At 43.0% G+C, this 21,956-nt stretch overlaps 1 protein-coding gene across 2 annotated transcripts in view; it reads right to left on the minus strand.

Annotated features, from left to right (window-relative positions):
* Positions 1–16,264, minus strand: part of Lrig1 (leucine rich repeats and immunoglobulin like domains 1) — a 108,380-nt gene extending 92,116 nt beyond the window's left edge. For both annotated transcript variants that reach the window (XM_074044170.1, XM_074044169.1), the window contains exon 1: positions 16,040–16,264. In XM_074044170.1, the coding sequence (XP_073900271.1) occupies positions 16,040–16,260 (221 nt within the window). In that variant the 5' untranslated portion in view covers positions 16,261–16,264. The remainder of the gene's footprint in view (positions 1–16,039) is intronic.
* Positions 16,265–21,956: the final 5,692 nt, after the last annotated feature.

Raw genomic sequence — 21,956 nt, forward strand, 5'->3', positions numbered from 1 at the left:
GTGCTCAGCATAAACTGTGCAGAATAACCACAAGGGGAAGGGTGTCTAGACAGCCTTGGTCTATGTGAGAAGTAACCCTCCCCAAAGCAGACTCCACAATGGGGCTCCAGCAAAAGAGCAAATGAGAGACCATGTCAACAGCTGGGAGATGCACAGAGAACACCTTGGCCAAACACAACTCAGAGGTGTCTAGCCCACCTGCCAAGGAATCCACCGAAGATCCAGCATGGAAGCAGCACCCAGGGACCCCACGTGGGAGACACAGCATCTGCAGTACTTGCACTGAAAAGGAATTTCAGTGAATATAGTGCACACGGGATCTAAAAGCCACCTTCCTAAAGTTCAGAGGGACTGCTGGACGTAGTGCTGTGCACCTGTAAGCCCCGTACTCTGGAGGCTAAAATAAGAGCATGAATGCAAGGTCAGCATGGGCTACATATAGAGACCCTGTTCGAAAACAAAAGCAAAAAAATTATGAGGGAATAAAAAGACTGCCAGCCTGCCTGTCATCTTTTAAAATCTGGTACTATCTATTAGAATCTTTTCCATTCTTCTAAGTTTTTCAACATGAATATTTTGATGGGAGATGGAGAAGACTATACCAAACAAACAAGGTTGATTAGGAAATGGACAGACACATGAGCCTTGGGAGGTCTAAATCATTCTACTCGCTTGAGAAAATTATTACCATAGGATTTGCAGAACTATATAGAAAGAACAACAATGTCTTTTATCAGCATCTACACTGAGCATTTTGTATGTCCCAGGGTTAGTGCTAGATTCTGGGAAAATGATGGTAGATCAGAAACAAAGCCAGTCTCTGCTTTCAGGGAGTTTACAGATGAATAGGGGAACCATTAATCAAATAATCATCTGAAATGTCTGTATAAAGTACCTACAAATCATCTGCATGAGACTCCAAGCTAAAAAGAACATCAGCAATGGTTTCCTGGGGAAAGGCACTTAAGATGGACCTAAGGAGTCTGCAAGACAAAGATGGAAGAACCTTTCTCCAAACAGAGGGAACTCCAGGTGAGGTACACAGGACATGGGCAGTATAGTCTAGAAAAGGCCCCCCCATGATAGCCCAGGCAGATGAAACCAAGTAGGAAGGTGACATGAAGCTGAGAGGTGAGTAGACAGTCACCTCAGGACTCATGTGTTCTAAAAAAAAATTTGTGACTCTGCAAAGACCCCTGTGGCTGAGAAGGGAAGGCCAGAAAAGATTTATAGAAAAGCTCTCCTCTCTAAAGTCTACATAACATAGCAGAGAAAGAATACAAAAGTTTAACATAAAATTTATCACACAAAATCACTGACCATTTCCTTCCTCCCTCCCCTCCCTCCCTTCCATTTCTCTGCTGTATTTCTTTAATAAAAAATGAAAGGGGGGGCCAGTGGGTCACTGGTGGCCACAGCATTCTCCCAGCACCACCCAACCCAAGACATGCCAAGGATTTCAGGCGGAGTATAAACTCCAACAGCAGGCTAAACTGTTTATATGTTCTTGAGTTAAAAATACACCACTAGAGTCAGCGTTAACACCAGGGCCTTATCACCAAGGCTGTTTGTGAGCTGGTTACACAAGACTGGACTATGACTTGCCCATCTTTTAGATGTGCCTCATTCTGCAAGCTGTCTAATGATACATCAGTGAGATTATAATAAAGCCACCAAATATACACGCATTTGAGAAAAACACTTTCCAAACCCAAGGATACTTTACTGTTTATAAATAGTTTACTTTTTTTGATCCCCAAGCATATAATATTCGCAGTTGCTCCAGAAACCAAAGAAACATGGAAAAGGAACACAAACCACAATCTAACAGAAACAATAAACAACAGATGGCAAGACATATGTGCATGCTACCACCCCCTTCACCAAACAGCCAAACCAAAAATGGATTTTGACACACAAGCCTACCAACGAAGAAGCGTGCTCTTCAAAATCACATTCAAGACACCATTAATAGAGCACCAGCTGTATGGTCAAAACTGTGCTAGGTGCTCCCAGCCACCAAAGAGTTGGACAGATGACTGGCCTCAAGGAATTCAGACTTGAAAGAGAGGCAAGGAGAGGCAGGACTAGTCCTTTAGTAGTCTTTGTATATACAACCATGACATGAAGGTTTGTGTTCTAACTCTGGCAAATGCTAGACCCTGGTAAGTCATTCAACCACTCTAGACTTTGTGCATGAGACAGCACAGGGCTAGTATAATGATCACATGAGCTAACATAGGTGCATCCTGTTGTAAAATGTGAACTGCTAGTACCGCTACAATTGTAATAGTAATCTTCCTCAAGCCTCTGCTATGTGTTAGGCTCTATTCTACAATTTCTGAGGTACTTTATTTTTGTCCTCATAACAGCTTAGTGAGGTGGGCACTCAGGCAGCTAAGTACACTGCCCAAGGTGACCCAGGCAGGCAGACTCTAGAGGTGCCATTCTTACCACTGAGCCACATAACAACATGACTGCCCCACCCCCATCCAAGTCCCCACCCCCTCATAATCAGACATGTGGAATAAAGGACCTCAAAGGATGAAGTCACAAAATTATGTCCCTCTAAGTACCTTGAAACATGGAATTGTTCTGGGCTTTTAAGTTCAGAGCCTGAACTTAAAGAGCTCAAAACAAATGCTTAAATAAATTCAGACTCTTACATCACTTTTGCCTTAACTAGTGACTCTAATTAGCTGGTGCTTATGACATATCTTTAAATGTCATCTGTCTCAAACAAAGGGCAGGGGTCCCAAATATAAGTATGGCTGTGATATCACTTTCCATACATGGACATGTCTATTTTAGGTATCATAATCTCATGTCTAATCACTGCCAATTTCACCTCAATACTAATTTTTTTTAACTATGACTAGAATTTTCCAACTACACTGTAACTTTAAGCTTTTATGTCTCTTCTACATTTAAAAAGAATGCCATTTCCCAATATATAACTCCCAGATGTAGAATTCACAGATGATTCATCTCACAGAACAAGTGTTCTGAGACATCAGCTCCAAATAGAGGAAAAACTTGGAATTCCCTTCTCCCTCAAAGTCACAACTTGCCTAGATCTGCTTTGCTCAACCAAGTTTGTTTTCAATTACATTTCCAAATTCTTTCAGCAATAACTGCACAGCTCTGGCACCAACACATCTGATTCTTTGAAGTGGTTCTCAAGCAGAAAGTAGAAACTAAGAAGGAAGGGAGGGACCATCCACAATTTTTGTTGTAAGTTAAATTTTCTCTTCAAAAGTTTTGACATATGGAGTCTGATGAGCCACAAGCCGTGACTTCTCACTGAGGGTCTATGCTGTGAGGCTTACTAGCAAATAAAGCAAGACTGAGTTTATCCCTTTGCCCATCCACCAGCTTATAAGGGAAGCACAGATCCTCAGCACAAAGAAGACTGGCCCTTACTCATATCTGAATTCCAAACACACTTCTGTTAAGTATTCCACACAGGTCAAAGAGGAATAATCACACTTGAGGGGGAACTTCAGAACCCCTTGAAGAAACAAGGAAACCATGATATTCTGTCTGCCCAGAAAGTCATGCCCAAGACACAAAGTCATGAGGCAACAAACAGATCATCTTTAAGGACTCCTAGGGACATGAAATTGAACAGCACCTATGGCTTTCAAGTCTAACTAGACAAAAAAACAGATGTACAAAAATTACTTAATCAGATGATAGACTGAGAATCCTCTGGCAGAGAACTAGACATAAATGATAAACTCACCAAAAGAAGGTCCTGTGAATAACAGACAGAATGACTGACACTAATATAAGAGGTTCATGGGAGGGTAGGAAGACTATTTGTCCTATTTTGATCTCAAAAAAAGCACAACAGTAAAAGATCATCTTTGGGGTTTCTTTTTTGTATGTATGGTACTGGAATTAGAAATCAGGGCCTCACGCTTGCTAAGCAGGTGCTCTACTGCTTAAGCCACACTCCCATCCATTTTTGTTCTGATTATTTTGGAGACAGGGTCTCACTTTTTGCCCAGGCCAGCCTGGACCATGATCTGTCTATTTTACATTGCCTACAGTAGCTGGGATGACAGGCAGGCACCACCAGGCCTAGCTTTTCCTGTTGAGATGGGGTCTTGCAAAATTTTTTTTCTTGGGCTGTCCTGGAACCTCGTTTCTCCCAATCTCAGCCTATATGTAACTTGGGATAACAGACACAAGCCACGGAGCCCAGCTCAGAACTGAGTTGGGGTTCTGCAAACTTTATGCCCAGGCTGGACTCAAACTTCAATCCTTCCTATCTCAGTCTCTCAAGTACCTAGGGTTATAGGCATGAGCCACTGGTGCCCAGCTGACTATTTGCTCTTGTCCTAAAGTAGTACCTAGTTCTTGTTAAACTTCTCTCAAGAAATCCCAAATTACTAATTGCACTTCTAATTTTACTGTATTTTAGCTGTGTGCCCAAACAAAGATCCAAGTTCCAAGAACTTGTTCTAAAGAATAGGAAAAAAAAATCCAAAAGTTTTCATCTTATGAAAACTTATATGATAAAGAATTCCTGAAAGGAAGGAAAAAGCCCAAGAATTTCTAGTGCAAGCAACAGCAAACTCTGTGTTAAAGAAAGGTGGAAATGAAGAACACAGAAAATAAAAGCTTCTAGATTCTGCATGATAATCTTTAAAGAGTCCAATTATGACAGAGAATCAAGATTTTCAAAAAGTAGTGTTGAACCAAAAGGAAACCTGTGCAAATCTAGATATTCAAACCTTTGGTATAAACTAGACACCACCACCACCCCCAAAAAAGGGGGAGAGACTTTCAATCTAGAGCAAGAAGTCACTAAGATATACATACTAAGCTGCTAAGTGTCCACGTTGAAAGGTACGTAAGGGAGGGTTCCCTGCTAAAAGGACTGAAGGCTACTCTGAAATCTAATGCATCCTTTGCATAACCAATAGCGCACTGTCTTTGTGGTGGGTACTGCTGCTACTGAATCTGTCACAGGGCAGTTTAGCAGCATTGCCTACAATTTCACTCACCCCAATATTCACTGAAGGCCTGCTTGAGAGATGACACCAGCAGTGGCCCTAAGAAAGGTCCTAGGAAATGAGCCTTTCAGAAAATGTGCCTTTAATTCATTTGCCTTTTCTCTAAACCTAAGTTTGTAAAAAAGCTAAGTCAAAGATAAAAAGTTTCCAGTTTCTATCACGGTTTTCTTTGAGCCAGAGGAGAAAAAGACGCAAGGCTAAGAATCCCTTATCCGAAATGCTTAGGGCCAAAATGTTTCAGAGCTCAAATTTTTCTGGATTTTGGAATATTTATGGGGATGGGAACCAAGTCTAAACATGAAATTCATTTCTGATTCATATACACCTTATACACATAGCCTGAAGGCAATTTTATGCACTATTTTTAACACTTTTGTGCATAAAAACAAAGTTTCACAATATGAAATTTTCCACTTGTGGTACCACATCAGCACTCAAAAAAATGTAAGGTTCTGAAGCATTTTGGTTTTTAGATGTTGAGACTAAGAATGTTCAACCTGTGCTTTCTTTGTGTAGTACTTGCTTCTCTGCAATGATACCTAAAGGTCCACCAAAGCATTCCACGCAGAAGCACCAAGCATGCAGAGAGTCATTTTAAATAAGTATCTTAGACACCATCAATTTACAAGACTTACCAGTAAACCCAATGAGCAGCAAGCTCATCCCCTCCCTTTTTGCTTCAATTAGAATGGAATCATAAACCTGAAAACAGGGAGTTCTGGAAGTCACACGTCCCTTTATAGACAAGAAATCAGGTGAGCAGCCCACGGCCATACTGTAAGTCAGCAGCAGAGCTGTGACAAAGCCCCCAGTCACCTGAGACCCAGCCATGTGCTCTCTTCCCATTCTGACACATTTCCCACCTTTCTAGCTTTAGAAAATTGACCTCTTCCCTTTTGGTCAATAGTTTTTATCCCTCTTTAGTCAAGAACCCATTTAAACTTAATAAAAATGTGGGCTCCTTTCTGCAAAGCATGTACTAAAAACCATGCTCTCATATACAAGCCGTTTAGAAAAGGGAGCCTCAGCCTGGTCTCCTTTCCTCCTGTGGCATGAAGAAAACAATGAAAGCTGAAAACTACATCTTTGATTTAGCTTTTTAAGAACTTAGTTTTTTTTTTTAAGGCAAGAAAATTAAAGAACATACAAGAAAGTTCCCTAGACCCCAAGTAAATAACATTTGAGGCAAGCTAGTCTTTATTTTAAGATTATCCATAACATAGTCTTTTTTTTTGGTGGCACTGGGGTTTGAACCCAGGGCTTCGTGCTTGCTAGGCAGATGCTTGACTGCTTCAGCCAAGCCCCCACCCCTCCCTTTTTACTTCAGTTACTTTGATAGTCTTGCTTTTTTTGCCCAGGCTGGCCTGGAATGCGATCCTATTATACCTCCTCTGTAGCTGGGAAGACAGGCATGTGCCACTATGCTCGGTTTGTTGGTTGAGATGTGGGCTTGCTAACATTTTGTCTGGGTTCACCTGGAACAGCCATCATCCTGATGGTTGTCTCCCATGTAGCTCGGATTCAGGTTTGAGTCACTGCACCTGATCTAATTTAATCATTTCTAAGTACTATTTCACATGGCCATGTGAAGGAATGCAAAAATCTCCTATAAGAGTTCCTAATTTTTCTCTTGATAAAAGCACAGGCCTTGATGAAGCCAAACTAACCAGGGCCAACAGTCCTATACTGACACTAAATTCAAGAAAACAGCCAGAGGAATTTCAAGCAAAGCAGCCCTTGATCGCTATAAATATAACATTTATTTCACTTTGCTCTCTGGATCTTGGCTCCTCCAAAGGAGGAGGAGACCCCATCCCGTTTGAGCAGTGGCTTCTGCATCCATCATGGTTGCATCAACAGCCCACTTCCTGGAAGCAAGGAGTTCTTCTGGCTGTTTATAAAAGTTTTGCAAGCACTAGGATCTTGTGTGCCAGAAACTCACACCAGCCCAGGTGGAGGGAGGAAATGGCAGACACACACAAAAATTATTTTAGTTACAAATAAAATGAAAAGATGTAGGCATGATGCTGAACCAAGGTTCCACGCTACTGATATCAGACAAAAGAAATGTTCTCCAGATTTGCAAAGTATAACTTAAATGCACAGTCAGAAGCTCTCGAGTTTTCCTGTACATAAATTTTTGTTGAACTCTTTGGTATGTGCTTCCACTCTAGGAAAGAGAAGCTACTATAAATGTTATCTAATCAAATATCATGTAAGTCTAACTAAGCTTAATAGGCCAATGAGTTTAAACTGACCATGTTGGGCAGGTTTTAAATCAGCAAATACTCTAGCATCTACCTGGAATCAGATTTTCACGGACAGAATATGGAAATGATTCCACATATATGGCAAAGTGAAGGGAACTTACCAAACTTCTAACTCCCATTCAGAGTCCTCACTAAGCTGCTGCCAACATGAAACCTATTCTAAAGGAAATCCCAACCAGCAGAGTAAGAAGCAACAGAAAATTAAACTATGGACTTCTACAACACAAAACAAACCATTCAGCAGCTACTTGGAAAAAGCATTTTCAATGCTGAGAAGTTTAAATCAAGCACAGAGGGTTCCAGGAACCTGGTTCTTTGCTTTCTGAGTATTTTCTTACAGGGTGCTTCTAACTCTATTTAAAGCAGACTAGAGTAGACACAGCTGAAGGGTCAGGCCTCACAAAGTAAACAATAGCTAACTCAATTCAGACTCAAGACTTAACTATAACCAATGGCTAATTATCCCTATATTAAACAATAAAATCTGAAATATCATCTTAAAATGATCAATGTAATAGCGTTTATTCACTAATGGATGTTAATCAACAATTAATAGCTTGGTAGAAGCCTCCCAATTAAGGGCCATGTGGAGAAAGAGAATTGAGTATTCTGGCAAAGGATTTCAGGACAAAAGAACTTTCTAAACACCTCCCACAAAAGAAAAGGGGGGAAAAAGCCCTGTGTTTTGAGAACATATAAATGAGTGTCACAGCATGTATGCAGTAAGGTAAATACATACTTTACCAAAATTCCCTTTGAGAAAACACTTAAAATAACTCCAATTTTTTTTCCAAATATGCATTTCTTAAGTCATCCTTTAGGGATTAGTACGATATGTGAATTAGATCTCAAAAAAAGCAGTTAATTTTTCTTTAAGTCCTATACATTTACAGAGGAAATAATACACTTTGGACTTAGTTTTAAAAAAAAATGGAGGGCTGGAAGTATGGCTCAAGAAGCATAGACAAAGCCCTGAATTCAAACCCTAGTCCTACCAAAAAAAAAAACCAAAAAAAAAAAAACAAACATGGAAGACGTATTGGGGCATAGATTCAACAAGACATGCCAGGAGTTGATGACTGTTGAAGTTGGGTGACAGCTAATAGTTTATTACATTGTTCTGTCCACTCTTATACATGTTTACCTTTCTCTATGGAAAAAAAAATAAGAAAAACACTGTTTATTGAGAAGGGAATAAGTTTATTTAAAGTTTCTGGCAGCACATCAAATTTCCCCTAACTCAAAATTTAAAAAAAAAAAAAATCTTAAAATCTTAACTTTTAGCTCATCAGATCACAGGAAAAAGCAGCTGTATGTGCAACAGGCTTCTTTCCAATCAGTTGGTAGTTTGGAGGCAGAAGAGGCCAGCCTGTCAATTTCTTGTTACCCAGCCCAAAGTGCTAATGCTTGTGATACAAATGCTTTCAGATAAAGAGCACTGGAACTGTAAGATTTGGAAACAAAGCAAGATTATCTAACCCCCAGTTCAAAAGTGCTCAGTCCTTCTCATTGTATCTAACAGACTATCATCAAGTAGGTAATCCAGGAGAGAGAATTATCAGTGCTTTGTGTGCTCTGACCAAGATAAGCGGTAAATTATTTGAACTGCAAATTATAAATTACTGGAAGGAGCAAAGGACAGGAAGGGGGGTGGAGACACTTTCTAAAGGTAGCATAAAGGAGTCTTAGAAGATAAAGTTCTGAGGGTTTGTTTTTTTTTTTAAATCATCGAAGGAAAGAAGGAAAAAGGGAGGGAGGGACGGAATGAGGGAGGGAGGCAGGGAGGAAAGAAGGAAGGAAAGAAGGAAGGAAGGAGGGAGGCAGGCTCTATTATCTCCACTGCTTCTCAACATGGAGCTAATTCTCCTAGTGGGAAGAGACCCTCACTCATTTCATTCATTTTCAACCTGTAGACCATAAAAGTTTAGAGACCTATGCACCACAAGTTTAAAGAGTAATCAACGCAGAGCACTTAAAGAGGACAGGCCATGCTTTCTTAAAACCCTCTGAACACTGTTCTTTGCCAAAACAAACTGAACCAGTAGTGAATAGAACCCGCATCCTGGTTCATAGGGAAGCTGGGATGTGTTAGGCCCTGCAGAGATGAACGGATTGGTTGTTCGCACAATGGGCCCTTACTAATTAGGCTAGATTAAATAGTAATAAAGGTGCAAACAATCATAGCCGTTCATGTGGGCAGGGCTGTTGTGAATCGAATCATGGCCATTCACTGGGGAAGGGACTCAGGTACAGGTGCACCAGGGGTGAAAGCAAACAGTAATCTGCTTTTCAGGAAGCATCCTTGCCAGATTCCTCAAATGACCCTGAGTTCCCAGCCTGTGCCCCCCAGTTACCATGCGATTGTGAATAAACCAAAACAAATGAAACGTGTTCTCTGCATACAACTCAACAACCGTTCCCCCCTCCCACGTCCTCCTCCTTCAAGTCTTTCCAAAAAGAAGTGGGTACAGTGAGGATGCAGCTGGCCCTACAGTCTGTAACCCAATCCCACTGCAGAGCACACCTGCATTTTTCCAAGCTATTGAGCAAGAGGCACTACTTGCATCTTGATAGGGCTCAGTTTCAATGAAATCTCAGGAAATAATAGGATAAAATGATTAGTTTAAGGACTTCTCACTTGCCTGCCTTTTCCAACCCCCTCTTCCCAAAAGAACAATGCTAAATAGTCAGCAGTATTTGTACAACTGGAATAGATTTAAAACTACTTCAATAATTTTTGCTAATTGTATAATTTGCTGCAACTGTTTATAGCTTCCTGCCTATTCGTCTGAGATTTCCAAGCACACTGTGGCACTAATGTGTACCACCAAACTCCTAGGGGAGAACACTGCTTGGACTGTGAGCTCTGCTATCCTCCTACCCCGAAAGACTCCTTCACATCAGAAAGGTAAACTTTTCCCAGGAAAGCCTTCACCACTAGGAAATCCAATTTGGACAGATTGGGCTTGAAAACGGATGCAACATTTGAGCTACTGAGGCCTTAGCTTTCAAATATGCTCTGGAATCATCATCAACTGGATGGATCCACATTGAGAAACTGGGCTACACACATGCATCCTCTACTTTTTCTTCCTGGCAGCTGTAAGACAGAGCATTGTATCCCCACTGTACAATGAAGGGGTTTGCTAGAATCACAAGTGTAGCTGGAGAGTGGAGGTGCCAGGAATGGACCCTAAAAACAACTTTCAATCTCTCCATCGCTACTCCCCAGTAAAGGATGTGAGCTTCATGTGGACTCCCCCTCAACTAGGAACAATGGCACCAACATATTTAGCAGAGTAAAAGTTTCATCCTCATACATCCTGTGCCCCATTCAATCACCCAACCAGAGACCAGGGAATTAAGTGAGCAGTAAGTGCTCATTCATTAATTTTTTTGCTCTTTTGAGACAAGCTCTCACTATATAGCTCAAATCAGCCTCAATTCGTGATCCTACCGCCTCAACCTCACCACTTCTGGGATTACAGATGTATACCACCATGCTTAGCACAAATGCCCATTTACAGGATATAAAGAACTCAAGGCAGGAAAATGGAGATTAAGTGTACAATCTCTATTTCAGAAGTACTAGGATAAAAACCACAGAGAATAACCCCTCAAAAAAAAAAAGAGAAAAGAAACAAGGACACAAATTGGCAACTTCCAATTTGACCCATAAAAAAATTGCAATTCTCATTATTTCCTGCAGTCTTTACTGACCAATTCATTTTGCTTAGTAACAATGACCATGTATAAAATTCTTCAGAAGAAAATCATTCACCCCAGTTACATTATAATTATTTGGTCAGTCTGGACTGCAACCCTAGACTGTGCAGGTGTATGAGGTTTCTTGGCAAAAAATTAGATGCAGGCTCCAGAGGAGAAATTTTTACAGAAAGTTTCTCCTCCGGTCTTCAAAGTCCTACTTCTTTGCAAAGGAGATAAGAACAAATCTTGAGTTTCATTCTGATTCCTTGAAACAAACACAGAAGATAACCACTTTTTACTGACACACAGCAAGAACTAAAGAGCTGAATTGGAGGGAATGGACCCCCACTGGCAGAATATTATGCTAAAGTCATTAAAAAATAATACTAATGATCCCTAAGCCTCCCACAGGCCAGAAAACATCTGAGAGTTTCAGATAGTTCCCCTCCTCTGCCTGGGAATTTTTTCCTCTGCCCTGCCTCCCTCCTGTCTCTACACAATGTCTTCAGCCTTTGAAACTGCATCCATTGTAAACAGCTCTGAATATTAACACAGCCCAGGGTCCTGCTCACTTTTAAAAGACCCCTAGGGTTTCCAATTGCAGTTGCTGAGGAAGGAAACTGTCCCCAGTGAGTAAATGTCACCAAGTGCATTCAAAAGGAATTGAAAGTTAGGCTTGCTCATGAAACTTAAAGTCCTTCAACCTATGGGGTAAATCAGAGGAACCCTTTTTATGTTTTAAACAAATGAAGGGGAAAAAACAAAGAAGACTCTGGTACAGCCAATAACATCTTTTAGTGCTTACTGCAACTCAGTGAATCCCCCTCTTCTGGATTTCCCTCTCCCATGGGTGTCATTTTTAAAATAACCACAGGCTACTTTAGCCTGCCTCTTAATCTCACAGGTGCACAACACTGGGCCAGGTGCATAAGTCACATAAACCCTGGTGTGCTCTCTGGTATTCGCCTACCCTGAAAGAGAGGATGCTGAAAAGGAGACACCTCTGCAGAAAGAGAGAGGGGCCCTGTCATTGTGAGCATGGTGTCTGAGGGCCAGAGGTCAGCCAGAGGCTGTCCCAACTGGTCTGAAAGGCTGCACAGGGAACCCTAGGCAAACTAATTAACCCTGGGGGAGGAAGCTGAAGAGCAGGGGCAGGCCAACAGCCACTAGGAACTGGCTCTCAAAACACTACACTGCATTTTCCTCATCGTTTTGAAGATGTTTCCAAGAATTACTGCCAGTACACACTCGAATGTCCACTTTGTGAAATCTAGCAACCAAATGCAGTTTTAAAATAGACCCTTGAAAAGGGGAGTAGGAACAGCTCAGACACATACATACTCCTGCCAATACAGGGTTAACTTATATGGATGGGGGGGAGGGGGAAGACATTTCCTAATTTTGCAGTATTCAAAAATTGTATTTTATGGCCGTAATTTTATATTAGCAGGATTTAAACAATATGCCTTTCTCTAAAGGGAACCAATATTATTTACCAAGACAATATTATTTGCCAGAAACCTCCTCTTACTCAAAAAAAAGGATCAAAGAACTAGCAACAAGTAAGTTCTCCACCATCAAGAGGAAAGTGAGGCCAGCCTTCAAGGCTTGCTGCAAAGTAAAGGACTGTGAGCTCAAGTTAAACACTCTAAAACCTTCAGCACTTGCACCTTTCAAATTTTTCTCTGTCAAATCCCCATGTTTAAAGCGTTCCCTACGGCTGGGCTCAGTGGTAGAACAAGGTTGTGAATTTAATTCCCACAATCGCAAAATAAATAAATAAATAAATAATCTCTATTCCTAACAACCTAAAAAAATCCAGTTCTTCATAAGTCATATGGAAACAAAAGGCAAATGGACAGAAGGGAATATTTAAACACCGCCTAGAAGTTATATACATTTAAAAAAAAAATCTTACTTTAGGTACTGGAAGAATTTGGTCATTAATTTGCATAAACAGGATGGGAAGTAATTTCCAAACCCTTAATTCGTAACACCCTGCACACCTGGGCCTTGGAGCACAGTTGTAAAATTTGAAAGTCAGGGTCATCTTTCCTCCAAGGAGAGTAACAATCAGTGTTTGTCCTTGACTGCCTTCCCACTCACAACCCCAAAAGGCCACCATTTTGCTCTCAGAACGTTCAAATTTATGCCATAGGTAAGAGTCTAAGGTAAACTGCATTCAATAATACCTCTTAAACAGCTTCTGAAGCCATGCTCTCAAAAATAATTTCAAAGAAAGCAAACATCTGAGTCCTAAGAAGCTGAGAGTCTTCTAGGGTTCTGGGAAGCTGGAATAAGGCCTGGCAGTGGTTGGTGCTATTTATGAATGTGCTGGTTGGACCAGGCCAATCTCACCTATGTAATGGGATGAGAGACTCAGTTATGGCTCCAGTACTTTCAGTTACTGTGCAGACCAAGTTATCCTCAGGTACCCTAGGAAGGAACCTATTTCCCCCTCTACCAGCACCATCCCAATTTTCCTAAATTCACACTACGTTTATATTCACTATCAAAAAGTTGTACTTTCCTCATCCTAGGTCTGGAGCAACTCAAAAATCAGATGCACTATTTACAAAAGAAAAAAAAAAATCCCATAAAGCTACAGGTCCCCTGCTATCTCAAGCCCGAAATTGTTTGAACTGGCTGCAGTAAATCTAGTTCATAGGCTTATAAACTAGCTCAAAGCATTCTCTAGACACAATGGAATTAGAGGAGATAAACTCAGTTATATTATATACAGAAACTTTCTTCACTCATGTGTTGTTGAATCACAGCCAGGAATATAAGCCACAGAAATATCTTCATGGAAATTTCAGAATAAAATTAATGATTTAAATTGGGACATCTGAAGATGGGGGGGAACATGTTTGATTTCTCTTTAATCAGAAATACAACAACTTCACAAATATTTTTCAAAGGATATCCATTTTTTTTTTTACTGTACGCTGTGTTGCCACATACTAACCAGAAATCACATTGCTCAAATCTTAAGATCTAATCAGTTAACACCATATTCAATGTAATCAAGTCTCCTGAAGCTCAAAACACTCAGTTTGGTATTTACTGATCATCAAACATGTGAGTAAAAAGAGACTGTAATCTTAAAGGTACTTATGCTGTGTGAAATGTCACTTCTAAGCAACAGAAAGCCTAAAAAATGACCAGTGTGTTCTGCTCCAAAAAAGGACGAGGAAATGTGGGTCTTGTGACCACAGGAAAGTGCAAATAAGAGAACACTCTGTCCTCTCCCGGAAGTTACAGCTTGGGAACTAAGTGCCTTCCCCACAATGCCACATGGCATGCAATGCAATGACACATGGCATTGCAAGTCATTCTTCCAACAGGTGAACACTTGAGAAGTTATTCTAATTCTGCACACGTGGTTCTATTCAATTAAAAAAAAAATCTAAGTATGTCAAGGAAAAACCACAATTCCACAGACTGCCCAAGCAACATAAAATCCTAAGGGCACTAGGTTTCAGCTCCAGTACTTGACAGGGTCCCAGCCTCTGTTAAAACTGGCCCTAATACCACACACCACCAAGTGAATGTCTGAATCCCACAGCAGAAGCAGATACTGAAGAGAAAGCCTAATCAGAGATAAGAGGACCTGGCCAGTTCAGAACGCTGTAATACTAGCTCAGGCAGCAATGCTCTGTGTGGGCCAGTCTAAAGACCTGTGCCTCATTCTGAGAACCATGGCATCTTCATGTTGGAAAGGAATTAACTTCTTCCCTGTATGGCAGTCAGATACTCAGATCACATTTTCTGCTCCCCAAGCCACAGGTGTTGGTTAAAACTTGTGTCACACATTTTCTCTTTTTTTAAACTGTGAACGTCATGCCTGAAGTTACTGCTGTGACTCTTCTATGTTCTAGCAAAGATGTCCAGTTATTCAACTGAGAATCGAATTACTCAAGCTAGGCCTTTTCTGGAAGGTACCAGTAGTTCTACAGAGATGCTAATTACTAGTAACTGGACAGGATTTGACTCACGAACCAGATTTTTTACAAGTAAGAGAGACTATTTTATTTCTCCAAGTTTACATTAGTATGTCTTCCTTCCCATTCCCACCCAGGCCAAATCTCTTGTAAGAAATGTCCCACCAAAATACTGACAGCAGGGAAAAGAGTCTCTTTGGGGTGAAACAAACTGTTAAAATCAGCCAAGCTCTGGCACCCTCTCCTGAAGCAGCATCACTCCAAAACTAATTTGCACCATTTATGGAGGAGAAACTCCAGGGTGGGCCCCACCCCACTGGATCATCAACAGGCCCTAGAGAACAGACAGGAAGGATCTGGAACACAGTTCCTAAAATGCCAACCAGGCGGAAAAGGAAAACTCCACAGATCTGCAAGAACCCTCAAAGCCCCCTAACTCCTGGGTCCTCCTGGGAAGGCTGCCTTCTGCCCCAGCCAGAGCCAAGTCAGGCCATCAAGGTCCTAAGGATCAAAAGGCAACTACACACACACACACACACACTCACTCACTCACTCACTCACTCACTAATAAATAATGTAAGTGGAACACTGGAGCCAAGAGTCACCTTCATTCATTACCCACTGGAAGACCAAGGCGCTCAGACACCGAAGAGCTGGATTACAGGAGGAGAAAAGAAACACAAGACCAGACTCCATACACAGGTATCTTCACTCTCCTTCAGACATTTCCTTCCCCACCCCGCACCTTTCTCATGCACAAATACGTTCACCTCCACTATTCACCTCCAGACACCCATCACCCTCACCACGCACACTCACTCACCTCCAAACCTGCACAAACAGCTCGCCTCCACACGCCTAGGACCCACCATCGCTCACGTCCAGACCCCCACACCATCACCACCCACGCCCTCTGCTCCGGACTCCCATGCGCGCACGGTCTCACTGCGGCCACCGCACGCGGACAAGTCTTCCAGCACGCTCGACTCCAAACAGAGTTCAAGGCGCATCTCCTTCCCGAGCAAGAACCCCCGCCGCCCCGTCCCAGTGACAGCGCCCAGGGGAGCAGGGAGGGCGGAAAGGTAGAACTCACAGGCTCCGCGTCCAAGCGGGCAGGTCCTCGGGCAGCGTCGCCAGCCCTCGCCCACTGCAATCCAGCGAGTCCCCGGCGCAAGTGCAGGCGGCCGCGCAGGGCGCCCGCGGGCCGGCCTCCGCCGTCGCCGGCTTCAGCGAAAGCAGCAGCAGCAGCAGCCACAGGAGAAGGCAAGACGAGCGGCACGGGGCCCCGAGCGCTCCCCGGACCGGCCGCGCCATCTTGTCTGGAGCGCGCTGCGAACTCCGGGCGCGGGTACTGCGAGGTCCCGGACGGTCCCAGGCGCGAGGGGACCCGCGGGGGCTCCTCTCCGAACTAGGCTGCGAGCCGGGGCATGGCCGCCGGCATAAGTTGTCGCCGCACTCGCGGCTCCGGCGCTCAGCGGGCCCCCGGTGCCCGGGCCGCTCCGCAGCGACCGGCGGGGGCCGCGAAATCCTCGCCCATCCGGGCCGACCCGCCCGCGCTCGCTGAGAACCCCACGGACCCGGGCAAGGAAGGGGTGCTGGGCTGGTGCTCCTCGTCCTCCCGCGGAACTCTAGGTCGGCTTCCCAGTCCTGGCGCACGCCAAGTGCCGCTGCCGCCACCGGCCTTGGGCTGTGCAGCCGCCGCGGCTGGAAGGAAGGCGTTCAGTCTCGCAGCCTGAGCTCGGCGCCAACGGGCATCTTCCTCTGGGAGCACAGCGCAAAACTGTAGCCCCCCTACGGCTGGACGGCCACCCACGCGCTCGGAGGGCCCCGTGCGCCTCGCTGTCCCAGCGCCACAAGCGGAGCGCGAGCGCGGGCAGTGTCCGGCTCCGCACCGCTCCTCCGCACAGCGAGAGCTCCACGGACCTCGCGGCCGAACAATCAGCCGCTCGCAGCTAGCCTCCTGGCGGTCCAGCCCGGGCCAGTCCCCCAGGCCCCGCCCCCGGCCGCTGGCCCTCACACACCCCCTCGACTCGGCGCCCCGCGGCCGCCTGCAGGCCCACGTTGGATGCTTTGCAGGAGCGCTGCGCCACGCCCCGTCCCGCTGCTCATTGGTTGTCGGGGTCCACGGAGGTCAGCCTCGACAACCATTGGAGCACTCGACAGGATCCCGCCCCCGCAGCCTAGCCGGCCACCCCGCCCCCACTTTCTTTTCCCACCCAAGGTGTGAAGGGCGGGGGACCGGGAGGAGAAAGGGAGGGGCTTCCCCCGCCTCTTAAAGGAGACGTGGAGGTTGTCGCGGGAGAATACGGACGCGGGCCCTACGCGGGAGGTAGGGGAGGAGTTGAAGTTGGTTAGCCAGGTAAAGCCAGACTGCGTTTTGGTGCAGTCTGGGCCCTAGCTTTATTCACTCCTCCCCAAACTGCAGAGCCTTGTAAATTTAAAGCAAACGTGCACCCATTTTCCAGGTGTCTTATTTATTTGTTTAGAGGTGGTCCCCCTTCCTTCTCTCACAGCCTGAAACTCCTTTCTGCTCCTCACTTGTTTTTGACATCTTAAATCCAGCAATATGTGCTTGATTACCAAAATGAATGCGTACTGCAGAAACCAAATCTCAAAGGTACACCCCCTCCTCCGCCCCTACTAAGTGGGAGGGTACTTCTGGAAATTCTCCAGCCTGGATATAGGGGTTGCTGTGTTTAGTTTGTTTTTAAAATTAGAACCTTTTAATGACAGTTTTCAAGAAGACACCGAAAGTTAAGAGACAGAGTAAAAGAAATAATAGTAATATTATTTGGGCTCTCACAGAACATATGTCATAGTGAATGAAAATGGCAAGGCTGAGCGTGTACACACACACACACACACACTTTGTGAAAAAAGGAAAAGATTAGCCCTGTAATACATAACTGCCCCTCTGGGCATTTTGACTTGCTGGTGTCTCATATCCCTCCCCAAGAGTATGCAAGTTTCTGCATACATTGTCACATCAAGTCTGCTGAACAACACATGCTCCAGCACATTAAGTCTGACTTGGGTTTTATGGAAGCACAGTGGAGAAGATGGTTCCTCATGAAAAAAAAATCAAACAACAACAAAAAGAAAAGCAAAGGAAAAATAAAGGGTTTTGGTCTGTATTTGACATATCTTAAGAGGTTTGCTTTTACTGACATACACTGAATGTGTTCAACTTTCCCTCGGCCATAAGATCACCTTTTTTCTTTTTAGCCAAATTGGACCTGGGCTTGGGCTTGGTATTCAAGTGATTCCTGATTGCTTTTTTTTTTTTTTTTTCAGACTGAGTCTCACCATGTAGTACAGGCTGCCCTCAAACTTTTGATTCTTGTTTCAACCCTCTGAGTGCTAGGATTACAGGCATGTACCACCACACCCAGCTTTGGTTGACTTTCTTTTTCTCCCTTCTTCACCTTCTTTTTCCTCCTTTCCTTTCTTCTGATTCATTATGCTATCAAATAATGGTGCCTCATTTCTTTCTCATTTTTTTCATGATGTCAGCAGTGATGCCAAAGCAGTACTCAAATATGTGTGTAAATCAATCCAAATAGGATTGCCAAGAATCATTATGGAGAAAATACTGCACCTGACCCATTCTCTAAAGTTATTTGTAATTCACATAAACATAGACCTTCCATCTAAATGAAGAGAGATATGTCTCTTTGTCTTCATGGCTTTGGGTGAAAATAACAGTAATACACAGGGGGAAAGGAATGTAAAGGACCCCAAATTGATGAGGTCCTCCATGTCCATGCTTAAGTTTTTCAAGACCAGAAACACACAAGAGTAATGCTGAATACTCATAATCATTTCCTCAAAATTGTCAGATCATGCTTACTCCATGTCCCCCCAAAACAAATAAAATATAATATGCAGCAAAAAAATAAATGGAACTAATTGTATTCTGTGAGATTCAGACCTCACCTCAACTGTATCTTTCAGGTTTGTCCCATTTTGAGTTTATAAAAGGTTTCTCAAACGCTTATGGTGTACCTATGAGATGCACTTTGGGGAACCCAGAATTCCAAAGGAGAGGATTTGTGAATCTGCAAGGTAATTTGTCCACAGATCTAAAACATCCCCTGTGGTCTGCTTACCACACAGTCAGAGAAAAGGATTCCAAACCAAGGAACACTTGGGGGGACAGGGCGCCTGAGCCTTGGCAGTTCCTCTTGTCTACAGCAAAGCATGAAGTCATGTCTGCTCCTTATACCATGTATGGAAGTTTGCCCACATACTAGCAACCTGCATGTGATTGCAGTAAGAGTGTGGGCTTGCAGAGCAGAGATATCCAGCTCAAGGGAGAGCAATATGTGACTACAACCTAAAATCAGGAAGAAAGCAACAGCCAGAGCAGTCTCTAAGGGAATCTATGTTCCTGCTTATAAGAGAGCAAATCTTGGTCCTTTCAGCACAGAGCAACAATTGACGTCAGCATTCTAGATCCTCGTTTCCTCCACTGCCATTTTCATACTTTTAGTTACTTATTTCTTGAATGGGTCATCCTGGCATTTTAGATTTTCCAGATCATTTTAATCTACCAGAAACCAAACCCCGGAGCCAGCATGTACCCAAATCCCCTCTGAGAATCACTGCAGGTCTCTATTGAAAGCGGAAATCCCAGCAGTAAATCATCTTAGATCCACTGCTAGAGGGAGGAACCCCAAATTACCAAGAAGTGGAAAGGGAAACAAATGACAAAATAGGAAAGCAGGTTGATCACAGGAATTGTTTTTATAACACAACTTTCAAGAGACTGAATTGTGGCAATTTGCTGGACTTCTAGGTGGTGACCATCGGTAGTTTTAAAGAATGCTGAAATTCACAGCGGCCTTAGTATTAAAAGAGATTTTACACTATGTTCAGTATGCTAAAAGAGCATCAGGGGAGTTGTGAGTAGAGCTTAGTACTAGAGTACTTGCCTAGCATGCACTAGGCCTTGGGTTCACACCACAAAAAAAGAAAACAAACAAATAAACAACAACAACAAAACAGTACCAGGGCATCATTCAGAATACATGAGTTTCAGTCAGGCCTTATTATCATGAAACCTTTGTCATTTCCTTCCTTTAAGCCCGTTTTCTGAAATGACAAACAAAGAAAATGGTAACTTCTGACCTGGGTACTAAGAGAGTTAAGTAATGATCTATTTTGATAGAGGACACAGCGGTATTATAAACTGTTTAGGGCCACATAACACACAAGGTTTATTTTCAAGGTGTTACTGAATTTTAACTTTGAAAAATTGAGAGCCCATTTTTCTATTAGGGATGGAAAAATCTTAGTAGGTTCTTTCAACTCCAAGGTTTCTTTTCCAGGAATGCCATAAAGGGTTAATAATTACCAGTAAAACCCCTGAAGACTTACAGGGTGATGACAGCCTGCTTTGAGCCTGTCTTGTGTCTCTTTTCCAAGGGAAATAAAAGTGTGTACTCATTAACTCCTTCCTCACAATAATCTTGTCAAGGAGATGGATTGAGGGAGAAGGTAAGAAAAAGCTAATGAGTCCAATGATGGAATAAGAAGAGAGAATTGTAAAATCTCCCTGACTGGGTTCTAACATTTTCCTTTGGGGAAGTGGGGAGAGGTATGTTTCCTTGTGCTGTCCCTAGCTATTGGCAGATTGGTTAGTGCCCATGCAGTGCCAAGATGAAGCTACTATGGATCTGCAGATAGAATGACTAATACCTAAAGCCCAGCTGTGACCCTCACAGGCCTCTGTCCTACTCTGAGACTAGCTTTGACAAGGGGCCAAAAACCCGGAGAGCCCATTTCCCAACACAAACTAGAATCTGGACACTTGTCCTTGTCTTGTCATTTTGAAAGTTTAACTAGTTCAGGGAAAGAATTTTTTAAAATTACCAAAGTTATGAGCATTTCAAAACTTTGAAGAGGATGCAGCCCCTTAGTTCCTACAACAATGATGAAAGGATGGGCTGATGACATCATCACCAGAGGATGCACCTCTCACCCCTCATCTGCTGTCTTTCCAAATGTCACTTGGTAAAGCACATGAAAGATTGGGGGTGGAGAGAAACAAAGTGTATGCCTTACTGCCAAAGACTCAGAAGCAGCACTTCCATGTACACTAAGAATAGCACATTTATCACAACTTTCAATAATAATCTCCATCAAGTAATGGACTGTGTGTTTTTCAAAGCATGTCACATCACAGCAACAGCTGTCATTTACTGAGCTCATATTATGTGTCTGTTGCTTTGCTGAGTGCTTTATATACTTTTTTCATTGAGGGGGGGAGTCAAGGAAATGCTCAAGGCCACACAAGGAATGAGTGACAGAGTCAAAACTAAGCCAACTCTGTGGACACCAAAGACTCATTATGACAACGGAGACTCATAAACTCTGGGGTTGGGGTGGGGGAGAGTTGTTGTTGTTTGAGGTCTCTCTATGTTGACCAGGCTGGTCTTGAACTTCTGGATCAAATGATCAAGTGATCCTCCCACCTTACCTCCGAATATAGGTGTATGCCACCATGCCTAGCAAGCCTCACAAACTTTAAATATGACACTTGTTATTGTTCCCACTTTATAAAGGAGAAAGTTGAGGTTAACTATTATTCTAAGATCACACAAGCTCAAGAAGAAATAGAATCTTAAATCATGATCACTGTCAGCTATGCCTTATGTTCAGTATATCTCATAAGACATACTATGATGCCTTTTTCTCAGGGTTTTAATGAGAAGAGACAAAATTATCTCCTTTTTCATATCCAGAATTTCTTCTATGATTAATAAGCTAAAAACTTTTGGGAGAATTCAACTATGATATATCGTAAGAACTTTTGTAAATGTTACAATGTTCTCGCCCAATACAACAACAAAAGGAAAAAGAAAGTTTTTAAAGATACACATATTGGCCTTTTCCCTCACCGTACAAAGCAGTACTATAATGGATAATAATTACAGAGCACTTACTATGCGGTAGGTATTACTTCACGTGATGAATTAATTTCACTGAATTCCATGCGGCTGTGAGTT

Source organism: Castor canadensis, chromosome 10, assembly GCF_047511655.1.
Source record: "Castor canadensis chromosome 10, mCasCan1.hap1v2, whole genome shotgun sequence".
Lineage (NCBI taxonomy): Eukaryota > Metazoa > Chordata > Mammalia > Rodentia > Castoridae > Castor > Castor canadensis.